The following is a 19,330-nucleotide window of genomic DNA, read 5'->3' as shown; positions in this document are numbered from 1 at the left end:
TCCTCCAGCAATGACCTGCAGTCATTTGTGTATGTGTGACTGACTGTGTTTCACTGAAGTGGCGGACCAGAAACCTTGTCCCTGCACCAGTGGGATAAGATGCGGAAACTGACCCCATTCAGTAGGCGTCTATGGGTGTGTGTTGGTGGAGGTATTACTGAGTACTGCTTGCCACACAGCAGGCCAATAAATTAAGAGATGAGGTGTTGGGGGAAGGAATAGCGACTTTATTTGGAAAGCCAGCAGACCAAGAAGATGGTGGACTAGTGTCCCAAAGAACCATCTTACCTGAGTTAGAATTCAGGCTTCTTTTATACTAAAAGAGGAGGGAGTAAAGTCTAACATTTCCTGGTTCTGGTCAGCCTCCGGAGGGGATGTGTTAATTTCTTCCTTCCTGCAGTCATTCACAGGTGGGCCTGGTCAGGATGTTTCCCGTGAGATAAAGGTATTTTAGCTTAATGCTCATTACCTGGGAGACGGGGTTCCCAGAGATGGGCCATTACGTATAATTTAAGCTTATAGGCAACATTCCTTTAGTGATTAACTTGTAATAGAGTACAAAGTTTCTTCCCTATTACAGAGGGAGAGGGAAGGGAGCAGACTTGTACATAAGAGCTAAAGTGAGTGTCCAGAGAGGCTCTTCTAGAAGAGGGAGACCAGAGACTGGGGTGATATAATTTATCACAGTTGCCTTTGTCTTTGCAGAGAGAAACTCAGTTTCCTGACTGGTCTCCTAACTCAAGTCAACTATCATGAATCTAGGTGGCTAGTTAGAAGGTGCTTTATGATGAGGTGTCAGTTTGGGTCATTGTCCTCATAAGCCAGTTCATTTCAGCTGGTTTTTTAATGTGCACCTAGTATGTGCCAGGTGCTATGCTAGATTATAAGGATACATCGATACAGTGACAAGGTGCTTCACCTCAGAGAGTTTATAGCCTAGTCCACCACTGTGTGCCAGGACCTGCTCAGCACATCCATGTACCAGTACCCTATTCCTCAGGCTTATATCCAGTTATCACAGTTACCTGGCTGACTGTGAGAAATAACCTCAGAACAGTCTAGATAAAGCACTCAAAGTCAGAGGAGGGAGAGATTCCATCTGGCTGGGGAATTAAGAAAGGTTTTATAAGGAGGCAGCTTTTGAGCTGGCCTTTTAGGGCTTGGATTCAGATACATGGAGAAAGGGCATTCCTGAGTGAAAAGCTCAAGCAAAGATCTCTAGGTGGGGTGCGGCAAGGAATGGGGGGCAGTCACTTTGACCAGTACACGGGGTAAACAAAGGCTTGCAGTGTGGGGGCTGAGGCTGGCAAATAGGTTGGACATAGTAGAATGACTCTAGTAGACCTTGAAAGTTCGTCTTGAGAGTCAGGAGGGTTTTAGCCTGTGGGCGATGGGCCCTCCTGGAAGGTTAAAAAAAAAAAAAAAAAGTAGCCAGCTCCCATCTCCTGTATGAGCATCATTGTCACGAGTAGTGCTTCTGTTTCCCCATCTTATATCTTTGCGCCATAGTTCCTGGACCTTTCCTTCAACAGCCTGACTGCGGAGGCCATCTGTGATCTGGGGATTCTGCCACACCTCCGTGTCCTGCTCCTCACAGGCAATGGGCTCACCTCCCTGCCACCCAATTTGGCTGTCGCAGAGCAGTAAGTTCTACATCCCAGGGTCTGTCCCATGTGTTTCCCTCCTGAGCCTTTGTCTGGGTACATGTGTCCAAAGAAATAGTCCAAAGCAGCTCAAAAGGTCTGTAAGGACAGGCTGTGAGTGCTCAAAGCAGGTAGAATGCCACCTACTGAAGCTCCCAGAAAAGGCACTGGTGGGAACAGAGCCCCAGAGGTTCAGGAGGCCTCAGCTGGGTGTCCCACACTCCTCTGTGCTATTAGGAGAGACGCCGGTGTCTGGAGAGTCACTTTCCCTCCCTCTGATTCGTCACTGGTAAGTTGTGGCTATTGCTCTTGCCAGACTATTCCTCTTCAGGAACCCTCTAAATAAGCTTTGCATATTCCCATTCTGCACATTTGCTGAGCCATGCCTTTTGGCCAGAATGTACTGGTCCTTCCTCGCTTAATAATAGCGATGAGTCTGTCATACAGAGTGAAGTAAGTCAGAAAGAGAAAAACAAATACTGTATGCTAACACATATGTATGGAATCTAAAAAAAAAAAATGGTTCTGAAGAACCTAGGGGCAGGACAAGAATAAAGACACAGACGTAGAGAATGGACTTGAGGACACGGGGAGGGGGAAGGGTAAGCTGGGATGAAGAGAGAGTGGCATGGACATGTATAACAAAATATAAAATACCAAATATAAAATAGATAGCTAGTGGGAAGCAGCCACATAGCACAGGGAGATCAGCTCAGTGCTTTGCGTCCACCTAGAGGGGTGGGGTAGGGAGGGTGAGAGGGAGACGCAAGAGGGAAGAGATATGGGGATGTATGTATATGCATAGCTGATTCACTTTGTTATAAAGCAGAAACTAACACAACATTGTAAAGCAATTATACTCCAGTAAAGATGTAAAAAAAAAAAACAAAAACAAATAAGATATAAGTATATAATGTACAGCACAGAGAAAATAGCCAATATTGTATAATAACTTTATGTGGAGTATAATTTATAAAAATATCAAATCACTGTGTTGTACACCTGAAATTAATACAATATTGTAACTACACTAAAAATTAGTATTAAAAAAATAATAATGATACGTGTGTAATGCTTACTATGTGTCAGACACTATTCTGTCACACTAAACATATACTAACTCATTTAATCCTCACAACCCTATGAGGTAAGTGCCCTATTATTATCCCCATTTTATAGATGAGGAAATTGAGGCACAGATAGGTTACATAACTCAACCAGAGTTACAAAGCTAATAAGTGGCAGAGCCAGAATTTGAACCAAGTCCGTCTGACTCCAGAGACCCTGCTTACAACCATTACATTCTCTTCTTATGTAGATTCTGTACATATTCCGAGGGCTATCTCAGACTGTCCTCTTTTCCCTATGAGAAGCCTTCCCATATTAACCATCTTTAAGTGTACAGTTCAGTGACATTAAGTACATTCACATTGTTGTGCAACCATCACCATCATCGTGCTCCAAAACTCTGTTCATCTTGCAAAAATTCCATCAACTTTGACTGATGGTTATGACCCTTTTAAGAAGAACACCAGAGAAGCAAGAAGAACTACAATCCTGCAGCCTGTGGAACAAAAACCACATTCACAGAAAGATAGACAAGATGAAAAGGCAGAGGGCTATGTACCAGATGAAGGAACAAGATAAAACCCCAGGAAAACAACTAAATGAAGTGGAGATAGGCAACCTTCCAGAAAAAGAATTCAGAATAATGATAGTGAAGATGATCCAGGACCTCAGAAAAAGAATGGAGGCGAAGATCGAGAAGATGCAAGAAATGTTTAAAATAGACCTAGAAGTATTAAAGAACAAACAAACAGAGATGAACAATACAATAAGTGAAATGAAAACTACACTAGAAGGAATCAATAGCAGAATAACTGAGACAGAAGAACAGATAAGTGACCTGGAAAACGAATGGTGGAATTCACTGCTGCAGAACAGAATAAAGAAAAAAGAATGAAAAGAAATGAAGACAGCCTAAGAGACCTCTGGGACAACATTAAATGCAACAACATTCACATTATAGGAATCTCAGAAGGAGAAGAGAGAGAGAAAGAACCAGAGAAAATATTTGAAGAGATTATAGTCGGAAACTTCCCTAACATGGGAAAGGAAATAGCCACCCAAATCCAGGAAGTGCAGCGAGTCCCATACAGGATAAACCCAAGGAGAAACACACCGAGACACATAGTAATCAAAGTGGCAAAAATTAAAGACAAAGAAAAATTATTGAAAGCAGCAAGGGAAAAATGACAAATAACATACAAGGAAACTCCCATAAGGTTAACAGCTGATTTCTCAGCAGAAACTCTACAAGCCAGAAGGGAGTGGCATGATATACTTAAAGTGATGAAAGGCAAGAACCTACAATCAAGATTACTCTACCCGGCAAGAATCTCATTCAGATTCCATGGAGAAATCAAAAGCTTTACAGACAAGCAAAAGCTAAGAGAATTCAGCACCACCAAACCAGCTCTACAACAAATGCTAAAGGAACTTCTCTAAGTGGGAAACACAAGACAAGAAAAGGACCTACAAAAACAAACCCAAAACAATTAAGAAAATGGTCATAAGAACATACATATCGATAATTACCTTAAACGTGGATGGATTAAATGCTCCAACCAAAAGACACAGGCTTGCTGAATGGATACAAAAACAAGACCCATATACATGCTGTCTAAAAGAGACCCACTTCAGACCTAGGGCCACATACAGACTGAAAGTGAGGGGATGGAAAAAGATATTCCATGCAAATGGAAATCAAAAGAAAGCTGGAGTAGCAATACTCATATCAGATAAAATAGACTTTAAAATAAAGAATGTTTCAAGAGACAAGGAAGGACACTACATAATGATCAAGGGATCAATCCAAGAAGAAGATATAACAATTATAAATATATATGCACCCAACATAGGAGCAGCTCAATACGTACGGCAACTGCTAACAGCTATAAAAGGAAATTGACAGTAACACAATAATAGTGGGGGACTTTAACACCTCACTTAACACCAATGGACAGATCATCCAAAATGAAAATAAATAAGGAAACAGAAGCTTTAAATGACACAATAGACCAGATAGATTTAATTGATATTTCTGGACATTTCATCCAAAAACAGCAGATTACACTTTCTTCTCAAGTGCGCATGGAACATTCTCCAGGATAGATCACATCTTGGGTCACAAATCAAGCCTCAGTAAATTTAAGAAAATTGACATCATATCAAACATCTTTTCTGACCACAACAATATGAGATTAGAAATGAATTACAGGGAAAAAACCATAAAAAACACAAACACATGGAGGCTAAACAATATGTTACTAAATAACCAGAGATCACTGAAGAAATCAAAGAGTAAATCAAGAAATACCTAGAGACAAATGACAATGAAAACACGACGATCCAAAACCTATGGGATGTGGCAAAAGCAGTTCTAAGAGGGAAGTTTATAGCTATACAATCCTACCTCAAGAAACAAGAAAAATCTCAAATAAACAATCTAACCTTACACCTAAAGGAACTAGAGAAAGAAGAACAAACAAAACCCAAAGTTAGCAGAAGGAAAGAAATCATAAAGATCAGAGCAGAAATAAATGCAATAGAAACAAAGAAAACAATAGCAAAGATCAATAAAACTGAAAGCTGGTTCTTTGAGAAGATAAACAAAATTGATAAACCATTAGCCAGACTCATCAAGAAAAAGAGGGAGAGGAGTCAAATCAATAAAATTAGAAATGAAAGAGGAGAAGTTACAACAGACAGTGCAGAAATACAAAGCATCCTAAGAGACTACTACAAGCAACTCTGCCAACAAAATGGACAATCTGGAAGAAATGGACAAATTCTTAGAAAGGTATAACCTTCCAAGACTGAATCAGGAAGAAGTAGAAAATATGAACAGACCAGTCACAAGTAATGAAATTGAAACTGTGATTAAAAATCTTCCAACAAACAGTCCAGGACCGGATGGCTTCACAGGTGAATTCTATCAAACATTTAGAGAAGAGCTAACACCCATCCTTCTCAAACTCTTCCAAGAAATTGCAGAGGAAGGAACACTCCCAAACTCATTCTGTGAGGCCACGATCACCCTGATACCAAAACCAGACAAAGAGACTACAAAAGAAGAAAACTACAGACCAATATCACTGATGAATATAGATGCAGAAATCCTCAACAAAATACTAGCAAACAGAATCCAACAACACATTAAAAGGATCATACACCATGATCAAGTGGGATTTATCCCAGGGATGCAAGGATTCTTCAATATACACAAATCAATCAATGTGATGAACCATATTAACAAATTGAAGAATAAAAACCATGTGATCATCTCAATAGATGCAGAAAAAGCTTTTGATAAAATTCAACACCGATTTATGATAAAAACTCTCCAGAAAGTGGGCATAGAGGGAACCTACCTCAACATAATAAAGGCCATATATGACAAACCCACAGCAAACATCATTCCCAATGGTGAAAAGCTGAAAGCATTTCCTCTAAGATCAGGAACAAGACAAGGATGTCCACTCTCACCACTATTATTCAACATAGTTTTGGAAGTCCTAGCCATGGCAATCAGAAGAAAAAGAAAAGGAATACAAATTGGAAAAGAAGAAGTAAAACTGTCACTATTTGTAGATGACATGATACTATACATAGAGAATCCTAAAGATGCCACCAGAAAACTACTAGAGCTAATCAATGAATTTGGTAAAGTTGCAGGATACAAAATTAATGCACAGAAATCTCTTGCATTCCTATACACTAATGATGAAAAATCTGAAAGAGAAATTAAGGAAACACTGCCATTTACCATTGCAACAAAAAGAATAAAATACCTAGGAATAAACCTACCTAGGGAGACAAAAGACCTGTGTGCAGAAAACTATAAGACACTGATGAAAGAAATTAAAGATGATAAAAAAAAAAAAGAAGAACACCAGATAATTCCCTGGATTCCAAACATATTCCTTTTTGCCCTCAAGGTATAGCAGCAGTCATACCTGTTGTTGGTAATATCAGTCACCTAGCCAATATAATAAACCCGTGTTTTCCTGCCTGTTGATTCAGTGGAATGAGGAGCCCAAGTGGCCACTAGTAAACTTAACTTCCCGTTAAGTGGAACTATTCTTGTGTCCCCTGTAAAAGTGTTCCTCCCTAGGAAACTAAGACCTCTAACTCAAGAGCTCAAAGCTGCAGGAATTACAAGCTGCAAGTGGATTGTTGTGTATAATTATAAGAGGAGCTGCTTTCATTTTCATTCATTCATTCCTAGGCCCTTATGCTCTGGTTGTGAGAAAAACAGCATCAGTCTTGGTTGCTAGTTTGTGTGACACTCCATTCTGTAAGTCCACACCCCAGCGTCACAGTGGGTAGTCTGCTAGCTAGTGCAATAAATAAGTTGTCAAAAGACTATCTTGCCATTCTATTAGGTCAGCTACTTCTGCGTGATGGAGTACATGGTAAAAAATTAAACTCCATGTCTGTGAGCCCATTGTTGTACTTCTTTGCCATGAAATGTGTTCCATGGTTAGAAGCAATGTTATGTGCGCTACCAGAATAATGAATAAGACATTCTCGAAGTCCACAGATCGTGATGCTGGCAGAACATTGTGGTCAGGGATGGAAAATCCATATCTCAAATACATATTTATTTCAGTAAGAGAAAAATCACTGCTCCTTTTATGAAGGCAGGTGTGCACTGTAGTCATCCTGCTACTGGGTGACTGGCTAATCCTCCCAGAAATGGTGCCATGTTAGGGTTTCAGCATTGGCCTCTGCAGGTGCTCGGCAGGGGTGGTAGGCAGATATGCTTTGTTGAGGGGCAGTGTGTAGCCTCCTTCCCTGCTGCCAAGGCCATTTTGCAAGCACCAGGGTATCCAGCTGACATTCATGGAATGGGTCATCTCATCCACCTGATCACTGAGAGTCTCCTCTGCAGTGGAAGTCTTTGGGAGCATTCACATGGGATAGAAATAGTCCTTACACATCCCGTTCATCCTGAGAGGTCTGTTCACATGATTTCCCCTCAGACCTCCCTGTCAGCAGTTTTACATTATTTCATCCAAACTTTGACTCTTCAGCTAAACCACTGACCATGAATCAGCATAGACCTGTACTTCTGGCTATCTCGCCAACCAAGGAAAATGAGCAATCAGATATGTTGTTCTAGGTTTTACATATTGGGAGGATTTCCCCTCCCCTGTCTTTCAGAGCCACCTTTGTATGGACTTATAATCCTGCAACAGTCTGGTTTTGGTTAGTATCAGCATATCATGCAAAATCATTTGTTAACCTAGCTGCAGATTTTTCTCCTACACCCAATGGTCATAGGACATTTGTTATGGGTTGATGGAGAAGTAACAGTACAGCAGGAGTAGGTATCACAGGAATCTAAGCAATATTAGTTCATGCAACTTTTCCAGATTTGCTTGAGCCTGATCTCCAATGTTGCTTTCATTTGATGAGGGAGTTCTGCACATTCAGTTCATGTTGAACAGCTCAGGAGGCATGGTCACCTTGGTGTCCCATGGTCAGGTGTTCAGTCTCTACCAACATGCAGTAGTAAGCCAGAAACTGTTTTTCACAAGGAAAATAGTTGTCTGCAGAATAGAGCATAACTTTGCTCAAAAATGTTTTTGTAATTGGTGCCTTTAAAAGGTTCTATTCATAGAATGAGCAACTATTAATTTATCATCCAAACCAAGACATAGTTGAGAGGGAAAAGTACCACTATTAATTATTTTGGGATAACAAGTGAAAACTCAGACTGTCCTTGAAAACCAGGGTGTATGGTAACCCTATCTATGCAGCCTTAGACATTTAGAGCACAGCTGGACCTACCGAGTAATAACACCCAATGCCCTTGGCCAAAGACATAATGCCCAAAGAGCAGCTTGCATGGCAGTTGGACTTGTTGCAGAGCCTTGCCTTTCTCTGGATCCCACACAAAAGTGGCAGCCTCAGTAAATGGATCAGAATAGCACAAATGTTTTATGTGTAGCTGCCCAAATCAAAAAAGGCCAACAAAGCTTTGTGCTTTTTTCTTAGTAGCAGGTGGTAAAAGGTGTCTTTCACATTGGAGGTATATTCAAACATGCTCCAGATACCTAGACATCAAGAAAATTAATCAGGGTGTCAGTTCCTTGAATTTTTACAAGGTTTACCTCCATCCTGTGGCACACTCCATACTGAGGCATCTGAGGTATTTGAATTTCCTGCCCATCAGCTCCAATCCACATGGTGTTCTGTGGAATACCAAAACAATCAAGATCCCTGTGCAATAGATTATAATAGGGCTAAAGAGTTGATGTAGCCCCCAGAGAAGAGGACAAAGATATACTGCTGTCCCTGTCAGGTGAAAGCATACGGCTTCTGGTAGTTCTTGTTCATTGATAAAGAGAAAGAAACATCTGGCACGTCCTTAGCTGTATCACAAGTGCTAGGGGATGTGCTACAGTAAGAAGAGTCTACATATGGAACAGCAGCTGAAATTGGAATCACCACTTGATTGAGTTGATAGTAATCTACAGTAATTACTCAAGACCCATCTTCTGCACAAGCCAAATAAGTTAAACAGGGATGTCATAGGACTCATTATCCTTCTACCTTTCTAGTCTTTAGTGTTTGCAGTAATCTCTGCAATTACCTCAGGGTTGTGGAATTATTTTTGGTTTACTGTTTTGGAAGCAAAATTCCTAGGGCTTCAATTTGGTCCCTCCTATTATAATAGCCGTCGCTTTGTTGGTCAGTAAAAAAAGTGTGGTTATTCTGTCAGTTGCTTAGTATGTCTATTTATACATTCAGGAACTAGGGATATAACCACACAGTAGGTTTGTGACTTCACTGGGTCCATTCACAGGCTAAATTTCCATTCTCCCATCAGATCTTCACAATCCCCCACTTTGCATGGTGGGCCACCCATGCCTTTCATATCCCCAGACATTAACACCAATTTGCAGATATTTTCTAGTAACTAGTAATCCTTGAAAGCAGTGTTCATTAGAACTTTCTGTAATGTTGGAAATGTTCTATATCTGCATTGTCCAGTATGGTAGCAACTAGTCATATTGAGCACTTGAAATGTGGTTAGTGTGACTGAGGAGCTGAATATTTCATTTTATTAAGTTTAATTAGTTTTAATTTAAATGTAAATAGTCAGGAACTGAATGAGAGACCATGACTCTCCCTTTGGGCAACTCAAATCACTTTTTTTTTCTCACCGGATCTAGAGTTTTTGGTTATATAGATCACCAATAATTCCAAATCATCTTAATTCATTTACAGAAATTGAAGTTGTTTGAAGCTAGTCTTCAATCCCTGCAAGGAACACACTGTTTCTAGTTCACACTTCCTCCTAGGATTTAGTCCTCCACTGCCCTAACTTAAAACAGGGGCAGTTGATTAGGGCTCCCTTTCTGTAGCACACCCTGGACTCCGATTTTTGGCCTCCTGGGCTAACAAGGGTGTCAGAATCTCTGCTCAGCTTCTTAGCCTCTCACCCACTTCTGTAGTTAGCAGGGAGCCGTAGGGGAAGAGTGGCCCCAAAAGGCACATGAATCCCTTTGGGTTTCCTCCTTCTAAATCTTGGTCCCCCAACTTTTCACAGCTTGTTAGTTCCCAGATGTCTTAAAGAAGATTATTTTTAATGTATATATTTTGTCTGGATTTTATAGTTTATACTTAGGGGAGAGTTGCCTCATGTTATTTAGTCTGCAGGACCCAAAGCCTTTCCATTTATTTTGGCCAGGTGCCTAGGTGCCTGGTATGGAACCATTTTAAACTAAACTTAACTAGTTGGATATTTTATGAAGCACTCTGACAATCCAAATTTGGGCTAGAGTTTTCAAGAGGACCAGCCTGCCCTCGCCCCTCCCCTTCTCTGTTCACTCCAAGGTAGTTTTCCCCTGGTTGTGGGATGAGGGGAATGGGTTTAGTTCTGGTTCACTCCGTCCTGAGGGTACCTCTCTTTAGGATCCCAGATTCACGTGGGGGGTCTCCAGTTACATGCCTGCCTTCTCTTTGTATAAGATAGCAAATATCCTTAAGGCAAAAGTGGCTTCTTGTGCTCAGTTTCTGTCTCTGGAGTTTTAGATTGTGGCGCACTACTTCCTTACTGTCTTTGCATCTCTTACATGGTTTTATTTATTTATTTAAAAAATTTTTATTGGAGTATAGTTGATTTACAATGTTGTGTTAGTTTCAGGTGTACAGCAAAGTGAATCAGTTATACGTATACACGTATCCACTCTTTTTTAGATTCTTTTCCCATATAGGTCATTACAGAGTATTGAGTAGAGTTCCCTGTGCTATACAGTAGTAGGGCCTTATTAGTTATCTATTTTATATATAGTAGTGTGTATATGTCAAGCCCAATCTCCCAATTTATCCCTCCCCCCTCCTTTCCCCCTTGGTAACCATAAGTTTGTTTTCTCCATCTGTGACTCTGTTTCTGTTTTGTAAATAAGTTTATTTGTACTCTTTTTTTAGATTCCACATATAAGTGATATCATATGATATTTGTCTTTCTCTGACGTACTTCACTCAGTATGGTAACCTCTAGGTCCATCCATGTTGCTGCAAGTGGCATTATTTCGTTCTTTTATATGGCTGAGTAATATTCCATTGTATATATGTACCACATCTTCTTTATCCATTCATCTGTCGATGGATATTTAGGTTGCTTCCATGTCCTGGCTGTTATAAATAGTGCTGCAATGAACATTGGGGTGCATGTATCTTTCCAAAGTATGGTTTTTCTCTGGATATATGCCCAGGAGCAGGATTACTGGATCATATGGTAGCTCTAAATGATGGGTCTTTTTTCTTTTTATACTTTATTCATCATTCTAGTTGTTTTCAAGTGGAAAGTCTTATTACATAAAGTAAGGCAAGTCTCCACCATTCTGCACTTCCTAGTTCTTTACATATAAGAAAAGGAGAATAAATGTACTCCTGCTTACTCCTGCTTACATCAGGAGAGTAAATGTACTCCTGCTTACAACTGAAATAATTATGCTTTGAAAGCGATGAGACTCCAGACAACTGCTATGGTCATTTCCTCCCTGCACATCTGTCCACACTCAGTATGCTCTATGGATTCCCCTTTTCTGCCAATCTCTTAAATCTTGGTGGTCCCCCATTGTCCACTCTCAACCCACTGTTTTTCTTAATCTTTACAGTCTTTCTTAGTGGTCTCATCCCTTCCCAAGTCTTAGTTATTTCTCTACTTCACTTCTGTCTTCTGAGCTGTACGCCCATGTATCCTGCTTATCATACCAAACTCATCAGACACATGCCCATGCCAACATCTCCTCCTCCTGCATCCCTGTCCTCAGTGGTGGGCACTGCTCTTCATCTGCTGTGCAGTTGTGCAGGCTAGAAACACGGTCAGCAGCCTGAATTCTTTCCTTCCTCACCTTGCACATCCATTCAGTCGCCAGATTCTGTGAATTGTACTTCCTAAATTTTTCTTAAACTTGCCCTTTTCTGTTATCCTCCTGTTTGGTTTCAGTCTCCAGTTTCTCACCTCCCAGTCCATCCTCCTCACCATCAGCCAGAGCGATGTTTCTAAAATGCACATCTGATTCTATCACCGCCCTGCTTAAAGTCCTTCAGCAGCTTCCCAACGTTCTAAACTCCATTAACATTGATTACAAGGCTTTTCACGACTTCACTCTGCCTACTTCTCCATCCTCTGTTCTCCTTCCTTTTTTCCATTTCACAACATACCTCATCTATTCTGAACTATTTATATCTCCATTTCCGGGTAGATCACAGTCTGTCTGGGTGAGTTTGGGGAATCATATTGGACCTACTCCATCTTTAGACTGCTCTCTTACTTGTTTTGACTGACAGCTGATACTTTGCCTCTCCCATTAGGCCTATTCCCTTTCCCCCTTGGACCTCAAGAGTCAGCTCTCAGGCTTGACCAGCACAGAGCAGAGGGGCATTGTGACCTCCTTCTTTCTCAGCACTATATGCCTAATAATGCCACTTGAAGAGCACTAGCTTTTAGCGGCCACATCATAAGTCCTTTCTTACACAAGCAAGCTGTTAAGCCATGTCTCCCTCATCCTGTGCTTGCGTGGTGGGTTTTCTGTATCTCATCACAGACGCTGAACTGAATTTGAGCAAACATTAGTGTTTGCTAAATTTCGTCTGGTGTGCTGTAGTCCTTGGTCTAGTCTGTTGAACAATAATTTTAGCCTAATCCAAAGTCTTACAATGTAAAGTAAAAGAAATCCTCCTCCATCATATAGATAGAGGGAGGAACTGACTGGGCCCAGAGATGCTTGGCACCAACTAGAAATCACACAGCAAGCAAAGCAGCAGCACCACCAGAACCAGAGCCCAGGGCTCCTGATCCCCACTCCCATGCTTTCTCTAATATGGGGCACGAGTTCCCATTCCTGAATGGGAATCCAACCACTGGGGCATACTTCTACCTGCTAAAAAATTCCATTAAAACCATCAGATTTTAAATCGTATCAATTCCTTTTGCCAAGAGAAGGTATAATAAAAATAGCACTACTCTAAACAGCTGGAAACCTCGGTTTCTCCATTACTGACAGACTCCTGCCACTTCAAAAAGCTCTTCTCCCAAAACTGCCACGGGAAGGGCTCACTGGGGAAGTCTGATGCTTTCCTGTGAAGCTTTGCATCTTGTCTTCCTCACCTACCTATTGATGGCCCCCCTATTTTAAGACATCTATTTTAGAGACAGAATGAAACTTCTCTATGTTATAATTAGAGTTGAACTTTTAAAAGGTTTTGTTATGGGGCTTAAGAGGAATTTTTTGAAGGCTTATTTCTTAGCTGTTTCATATTCCACTGGAGCAAAATAAAGATTGGCCAGTTATTTATAAATCAACAGAGCTTCTGGGCACCGTCCTGTAATTGCTTTCAGGTAGATTAAAACGTCAGTGTATGAAAGTTGGTCCTTTCAGGAAGAGGCAAAGAGTCATCCATGACCCTGAAAAGTACCATGAACTAAAGGCTTCTTTCCTTCTCTGTTGAGTTTCTCTGGTCTTTGGACTTCAAGCCTCTTCCCCCACACCTTGCCAGGGCTCTTTTGGAAACCATATCTGACCTGTGCCTTTTTTTTAGTCAGAACTATCATGTTTATAATCTACAGAAATCCATCAATATTAGAGTAACAGAAAAGGAGGAATTTACTATAAGAACAACGGGGCATCTAACAGCCATGCCTTAGGGACGTACTGAATGTAGGTCCTGAGCATTGTGGAACAGCCCAGAAGTTCTGTCTCTCAGCTTTCACATATGCTCGTCCCTGTGACTCGCTCCATTTGTCTTTACGGGTGAGCACCTGTCTCTCTCTGGGCCCCGTGATGGGCCACACGTGACCGGCCAGAGCTCCTAAAACTATTACAGCTCCAGCCACAAAGCAATGATTTTTCTCCTGTTCCTCTCCCTCTCTCGCAGTTCTTAAGAACATGGCAAATTCCCTCTCCATTCTTTTTTTTTTTTTTGGCCACACCATGCAGCTTAAGGGATTTTAGTTTCCCAGCCAGAGATCAAACCCGGGCCCTCAGCAGTGAGAGCATGGAGTCTTAACCCTTAACCGCTGGGCTGCCAGGGAATTCCCTCCCTCTCCATTCTTCATGGTTTCGCTTAAACACTGCCTTCCCTGGGTCCTCCCCACTGGGGTGGGTGACTCCCATCACGCGTCATGCCTGCCTCTGCCGGAGCATTTGTCTCACTGTGTGCTGTGCATCCATCTCCTCCACGAGACTCTAATAAGCACCTTGAGAGGGAGATGTGTTCTTTTTCTCTTTGTATTCCCAGTCCCTGGCTCCACAAATACGTGTTGAAGAAATTCATGAGTGTGAATGAATGAATGAATGAATGAATGACTACACGGTGGGATATATGCTGTCTCTAAATTCATCTTTGAAATATTCCTGCCTTTAGGTGTACTCTTACAATCCTTCTGGACTTTTGAACTCATTGCCTACCTTTGTCAAGTTCTCTCCAGCCCAGCCAACAGCTACCCTTCCATTTCCCCACCCTTTAATCCACAGAGAGCTTGAAGATGTGATGTGAGAGGCGGGTGCTGCAGTGGAGAGGGCCTGGGGTTTGGAGTCTCGTTTGAGCTGTACCACTTTCTGGCTGTGAGATTTTGGGCAAGTGACGCTGAGTTTGAATTTCTTCATCTGAACAGGAGATGGATAACACCAGTCCTTCTCAGTGCTATTCTAAGATGACATGTATAAAACAGCTAACAATTCCAGGAATGCAGTAGGCTCGGAAGAAAGGCTGCTTTCCTGTCCTCTTATTGTAGGCACGTCTGTGATTTACATATGTGTATGTGTGTTTTGTGACTGGATATCCCTATGTGTTTGTTTTCGTGTATACAGAGGATGGAGTTGGAGGGAGGAATGAAAACACGATGTGAGTCATCTGCCTTTCGTGTGCTTAAAAGTAAATACCTAGGCCTCATCCACCTGGGGACACAAATGAGGTCACATCATTGATGGTAGTACCACCATCAATGATGCCACCACTTCCTGCCCCACCTGTGTGATTCAGGACTTCGGCCTGTTAAATCCCACTCTCAAGTGTTTCTGGGAATCCTCAGAGAGTTTGAATTTAAGAAAAGACTTCCCAATTCCATACTGATGTGTGCACTTTACAAAGTCACTTTAGAGGAGAGCCTCACTGCGGCTAGGGATGGTGCCCTTCATCCATCCTACCTTACCCCACTTAATCTCTGCCAAGGGCATTGTCTCCTGGTACTTCCATGGTTACCACTTCTTGGGGTGACACAGCATACTTGGGAGTCTGCCCTGACCCAAAATTGTGTAGTGTTGTTCCTACAGAATGCTTCCCCTAACTCTGTCACCCTGGTGTTTTCCGTGAACATTACTAGTGCCCCTCCATCCTGCTGCAAACTGGTCTCACTGAGTCCATCAGTGAATATGTGCAACCTTTCTCCATACAAAAGATTGTATGTGTGAGTGGGGTTTGGGAAAGGGGGTCAGTTGAAGAGGGAATTACACCTTTTGGTCCCTCACTGCGGAGACCACTCTTGGGCACTAGAGAAGTTCCCAAGCTGGTTAGGCCTCTTGATTGATTTCCTATCCTCCATTTCTTCCTGGGAATGGTAGCGCTTGTCCCCTGCCCTTGTTCATTACCCAAGGTCTTTGCACCCACAGGGAGGCATATGTAACATCGCTGACCAGCAAGAGGTACATCCTGAGGTTCCCGGCGCTAGAGACCCTGATGCTGGATGACAACAAACTCTCCAACCCCAATTGCTTTGCCAGCCTGGCCGGGCTCAGCAGGTAAAGCTACAAGCCTCTCTCTGCAGGGCCCTCTATAACCCCCAGCCTTGCTCACACCTTGAGTGCTGCTCTGGAAGCCAAAATGCCTGGATTTAAATCCCAGCTCCATCACATATCTCTGCTGTGTGGCCATGGGTAAGTCATCTCCCCTCTGAGCTTTAGCTCAAGCCAAAAAAGTGAGGCATCAGTAAAGATATTTCTGATCATGTGACTGGATTAGAAGCAGTAAAGAGAAAGGAGGGTAGGAGGAGATATGGGATCCTGACCCTAAGAGAGGAGCCAAAAAAAAAAAAGAATCAGAATCAGAAAGGTAAGTTAAACTCTGAGCTCTACCTGTAGTTGGCCCTCTGTATCTGGGTTTTGCATCCACAGATTCAACCAACGTAGAACCCACAGATATGGAGGGCTGACTATATTTGGTTAAAGTAATGAAATGCTGGCATTTAAATGGTTAAGTTTTAGATCCCTGGAAAATTTACTTTGGATTCAAATACCATTTACTGAACACTACTTTGTGGCACCGTTTACATATTGTCTCATTTAATCTTCACAAGACCCTTGAAAGGTTAATAAATACTATCCCCATTTTAGAGATAGGGACATTGAGGCCCAGAGAGGGTAAGTCACTGGCTCAAGGTCACGCAAGAGGAGTAACTGTCGAAGCCTGATTCCATGTTCTTTCCCTAAAGTTGCTTGGTAAATGTCCCTGAGGTATCATTACTGCTGTGATTCTATGTTCACTTTCCTTAATTGAAGACTGAAGAAGTTGAGCCTGGACCAAAACAAGATTTTCCGGATCCCGTACCTACAGCAGGTTCAGCTCCGAGATGGGTCTGGAGACTGGGTTGGAGGCAGGGGGAGTCCCAGGAAAGAGCCCCAATCCATGCTGCAGCCCAAGTCATGGATATTTGAGGCCTCGGATGACCAACCGGATTATACTGTACTGCCCATGAAAAAGGATGTTGACCGGACAGGTTAGTGATACTACTTGTTGCAGATGCTAGCCCCATGGTGTGAATAAGCTTCCAAGAGTTTATTCTGAGAGTCTGTGGCTCCCTGGGGAGCTGCTGCTTTTCAACTGCTGGGCCAGGGGAGATCGCGGTCCTACATGAACTATTTCTATGACTTCCTAACTGGTTCTGTCAGTCAAGATGCTTTTACAACCCAGTTACAAGTGGATTTTTTCCTTTTTATCTCAAATAACGAGAAACTGAGAAGCAAGGCTTTCCAGAGATGGTTAATTCTGGGGTGCATTGATATCCTCAAGGGGCTCAAGCTCTTTCCATCCTCTCTCCATCCTTGGCCTGCTTGCTTGTCCTTCTTGCTTGTTCTTTTAAGCTGGTTCCCATTGAGTTCTCAATGTTGCTACCACAGTCCCAAGAATCACATCCAGATGGCAACATTTGGAGGCAGAAAATGAAAGAAATGTTACCTTTATTATAAACCAAAATCCCTTTAATGCATGAGTGTATTTGTGGATTACATATTCTGCTCCACTGATCTAATTCTCTATTACTGTGCCAATACCACACTGTTTTTCCATAAAATTTATTTTAAATTGAGGAATAATTTACATAGAGTAAAATACAGAAATCTTGTGGGGAGCTTGAGTTTTTACATATATATACTCTTTTAACTATCACCCATATTACAATATAGAACATTTTCAGCATCCCATGTGGTACCTTCCCAATCAGTATCTCCTCTAAGAATAACCACTGTTCTGACTTCTGTCACCACAGATGAGTTTTGCCTGATTTGAAATTCATGTATCACTCAACGTTAAATCTGTGGGATTCATTCATGTTGTTGCCTGTGTCAGTGGTTCACTCTTTTTTTTTTCTCTTTTTTATTCCATTTATACCACAATTTATTTACACTTTTTACTGTTGATAGACATTTTGATTATTTCTATTTGGGAGCTATTATGGATAAAGCTGCTGTGAACATTTTTTTACACATCTTTTGGTGGACATAAGCACTTGCTTCTGTTGGGTATATACCCAGGAGTGGAATTGCTGAGCTGCAGAGTGTAAAAGTTTGTTTAGCATTAGTGGATACTGCCAAATACTTTTCCAATGGGGTTGTAGCAATTTTCAATCCCATATTAATGTAAGAGATTTCCAGTTATTCCATATCCTCACAAATACTTGGTACCATCAGTCTTTTTCATTTTACTGGTTTTGGTAGATAGGTAGTGATATCTCATTGTGGTTTCGATTTGCATTTATCAAGTGACTAATGATGTTGAGTACCTTTTTATATGTTTATTGGTCACTTTGATATGCTCTTTTGGAAGTGCTTATTCGCCTCTTGCCTGTATTTAAATTGGGTTGTGTATCCTTTTTGTTGTTGTTGTTGTTGATTTGAGTCCTTTATATATCCTGGATACAAGTTCTGGTAGATCCATACATCACAAAAATCTTTTCTCAGTCTGTGGCTTGCTTTTTCATATTACTGGTGAATTTTGGTGAACAGAAGTTCTTAATTTTAATGAAATCCAATTCATCAATCTTTATATATAGTTAGTGCTTTCTATTTCCTGATCAAGACTTTTTTGCGTGTCTCAAGCCATGAAGATATTTTTCTATATTTCCTTCTAGAAGCTTGATTATTTTAGTTTTTACATTTGGTCTATGATCTATCTAGAATTAATTTTTGTATATAGTGTGAGGTAGAGTCAAAGTTAACTCATTTATATGGATATCTGATTGACCCAGCACCATTTGTTGAAAAGACTATATCATTTTCCCCACTGAGTTGTTGGGGAGGCATTGTGGTAAGGCGGGTGACAGTGTATGTATCTAAATGACTGTAGCTTTGTAACAAGTTCCGACAACTGATGGTGAAATTCTACAGCTGTGATGTTATTCTTCAAAATTGCTACAGGTATTTTGTAAGACCTTTGCATACAAACAGTATGCAAATTCTATGCAAATTTTAGAATCAGCTTATCAACTTCCAAACAAAATCCTGCTGGGATTTTGATTGGAATTTCATTGAACCTACAGACCAATTTGGAGAGAATTGCCTCATTAAAATAATATATCCTACCATTTTTTAGATCTTTTAAAATTCTTCTCAACAATGCTTTGTAGGCTTCAATGGCAAGGTTATGCATATCTTTCATTAGATTTATTCCTAGGTATTTGGTCTTCTTTATGCTATCATCAATGGTATTTCTTTTTTATATTTCATTTCCAATATTGAACATGTATCCAGTAACCTTTCTAAATTCACTTATCACTTTTAGTCATTTGCAGGTTCTTTCGGATTATCTATGTTCATGATCATGACGTTTACAGATAATGACCATTTCATTTATTCTCTACCAATCTTATGCCTCTTATGCCTTTTTATTTCTTT

At 41.1% G+C, this 19,330-nt stretch overlaps 1 protein-coding gene across 24 annotated transcripts in view; it reads left to right on the top strand.

Moving 5' to 3' along the window:
- XRRA1 (X-ray radiation resistance associated 1) overlaps positions 1-19,330 on the top strand; it is an 88,486-nt gene that overhangs the window by 22,200 nt on the left and 46,956 nt on the right. For 11 of the 24 annotated variants that reach the window (XM_057553038.1, XM_057553034.1, XM_007173737.3 and 8 more), the window contains 3 exons: positions 1,510-1,643; positions 15,836-15,964; positions 16,721-16,938. The exons of 1 other annotated variant lie outside the window; for it this stretch is intronic. In XM_057553038.1, coding sequence (XP_057409021.1) covers positions 1,510-1,643; positions 15,836-15,964; positions 16,721-16,938 — 481 coding nt within the window. Of the gene's footprint in view, positions 1-1,509; positions 1,644-15,835; positions 15,965-16,720; positions 16,939-19,330 lie in introns of those variants that run through there. 12 more of the 24 variants (XM_057553046.1, XM_057553045.1, XM_057553043.1 and 9 more) reach the window with 4 other exon arrangements.

This window comes from Balaenoptera acutorostrata, chromosome 9, assembly GCF_949987535.1.
Source record: "Balaenoptera acutorostrata chromosome 9, mBalAcu1.1, whole genome shotgun sequence".
In the NCBI taxonomy this organism is placed as follows: Eukaryota; Metazoa; Chordata; class Mammalia; order Artiodactyla; family Balaenopteridae; genus Balaenoptera; species Balaenoptera acutorostrata.
This window is presented reverse-complemented; position numbering and strand designations above follow the sequence as displayed.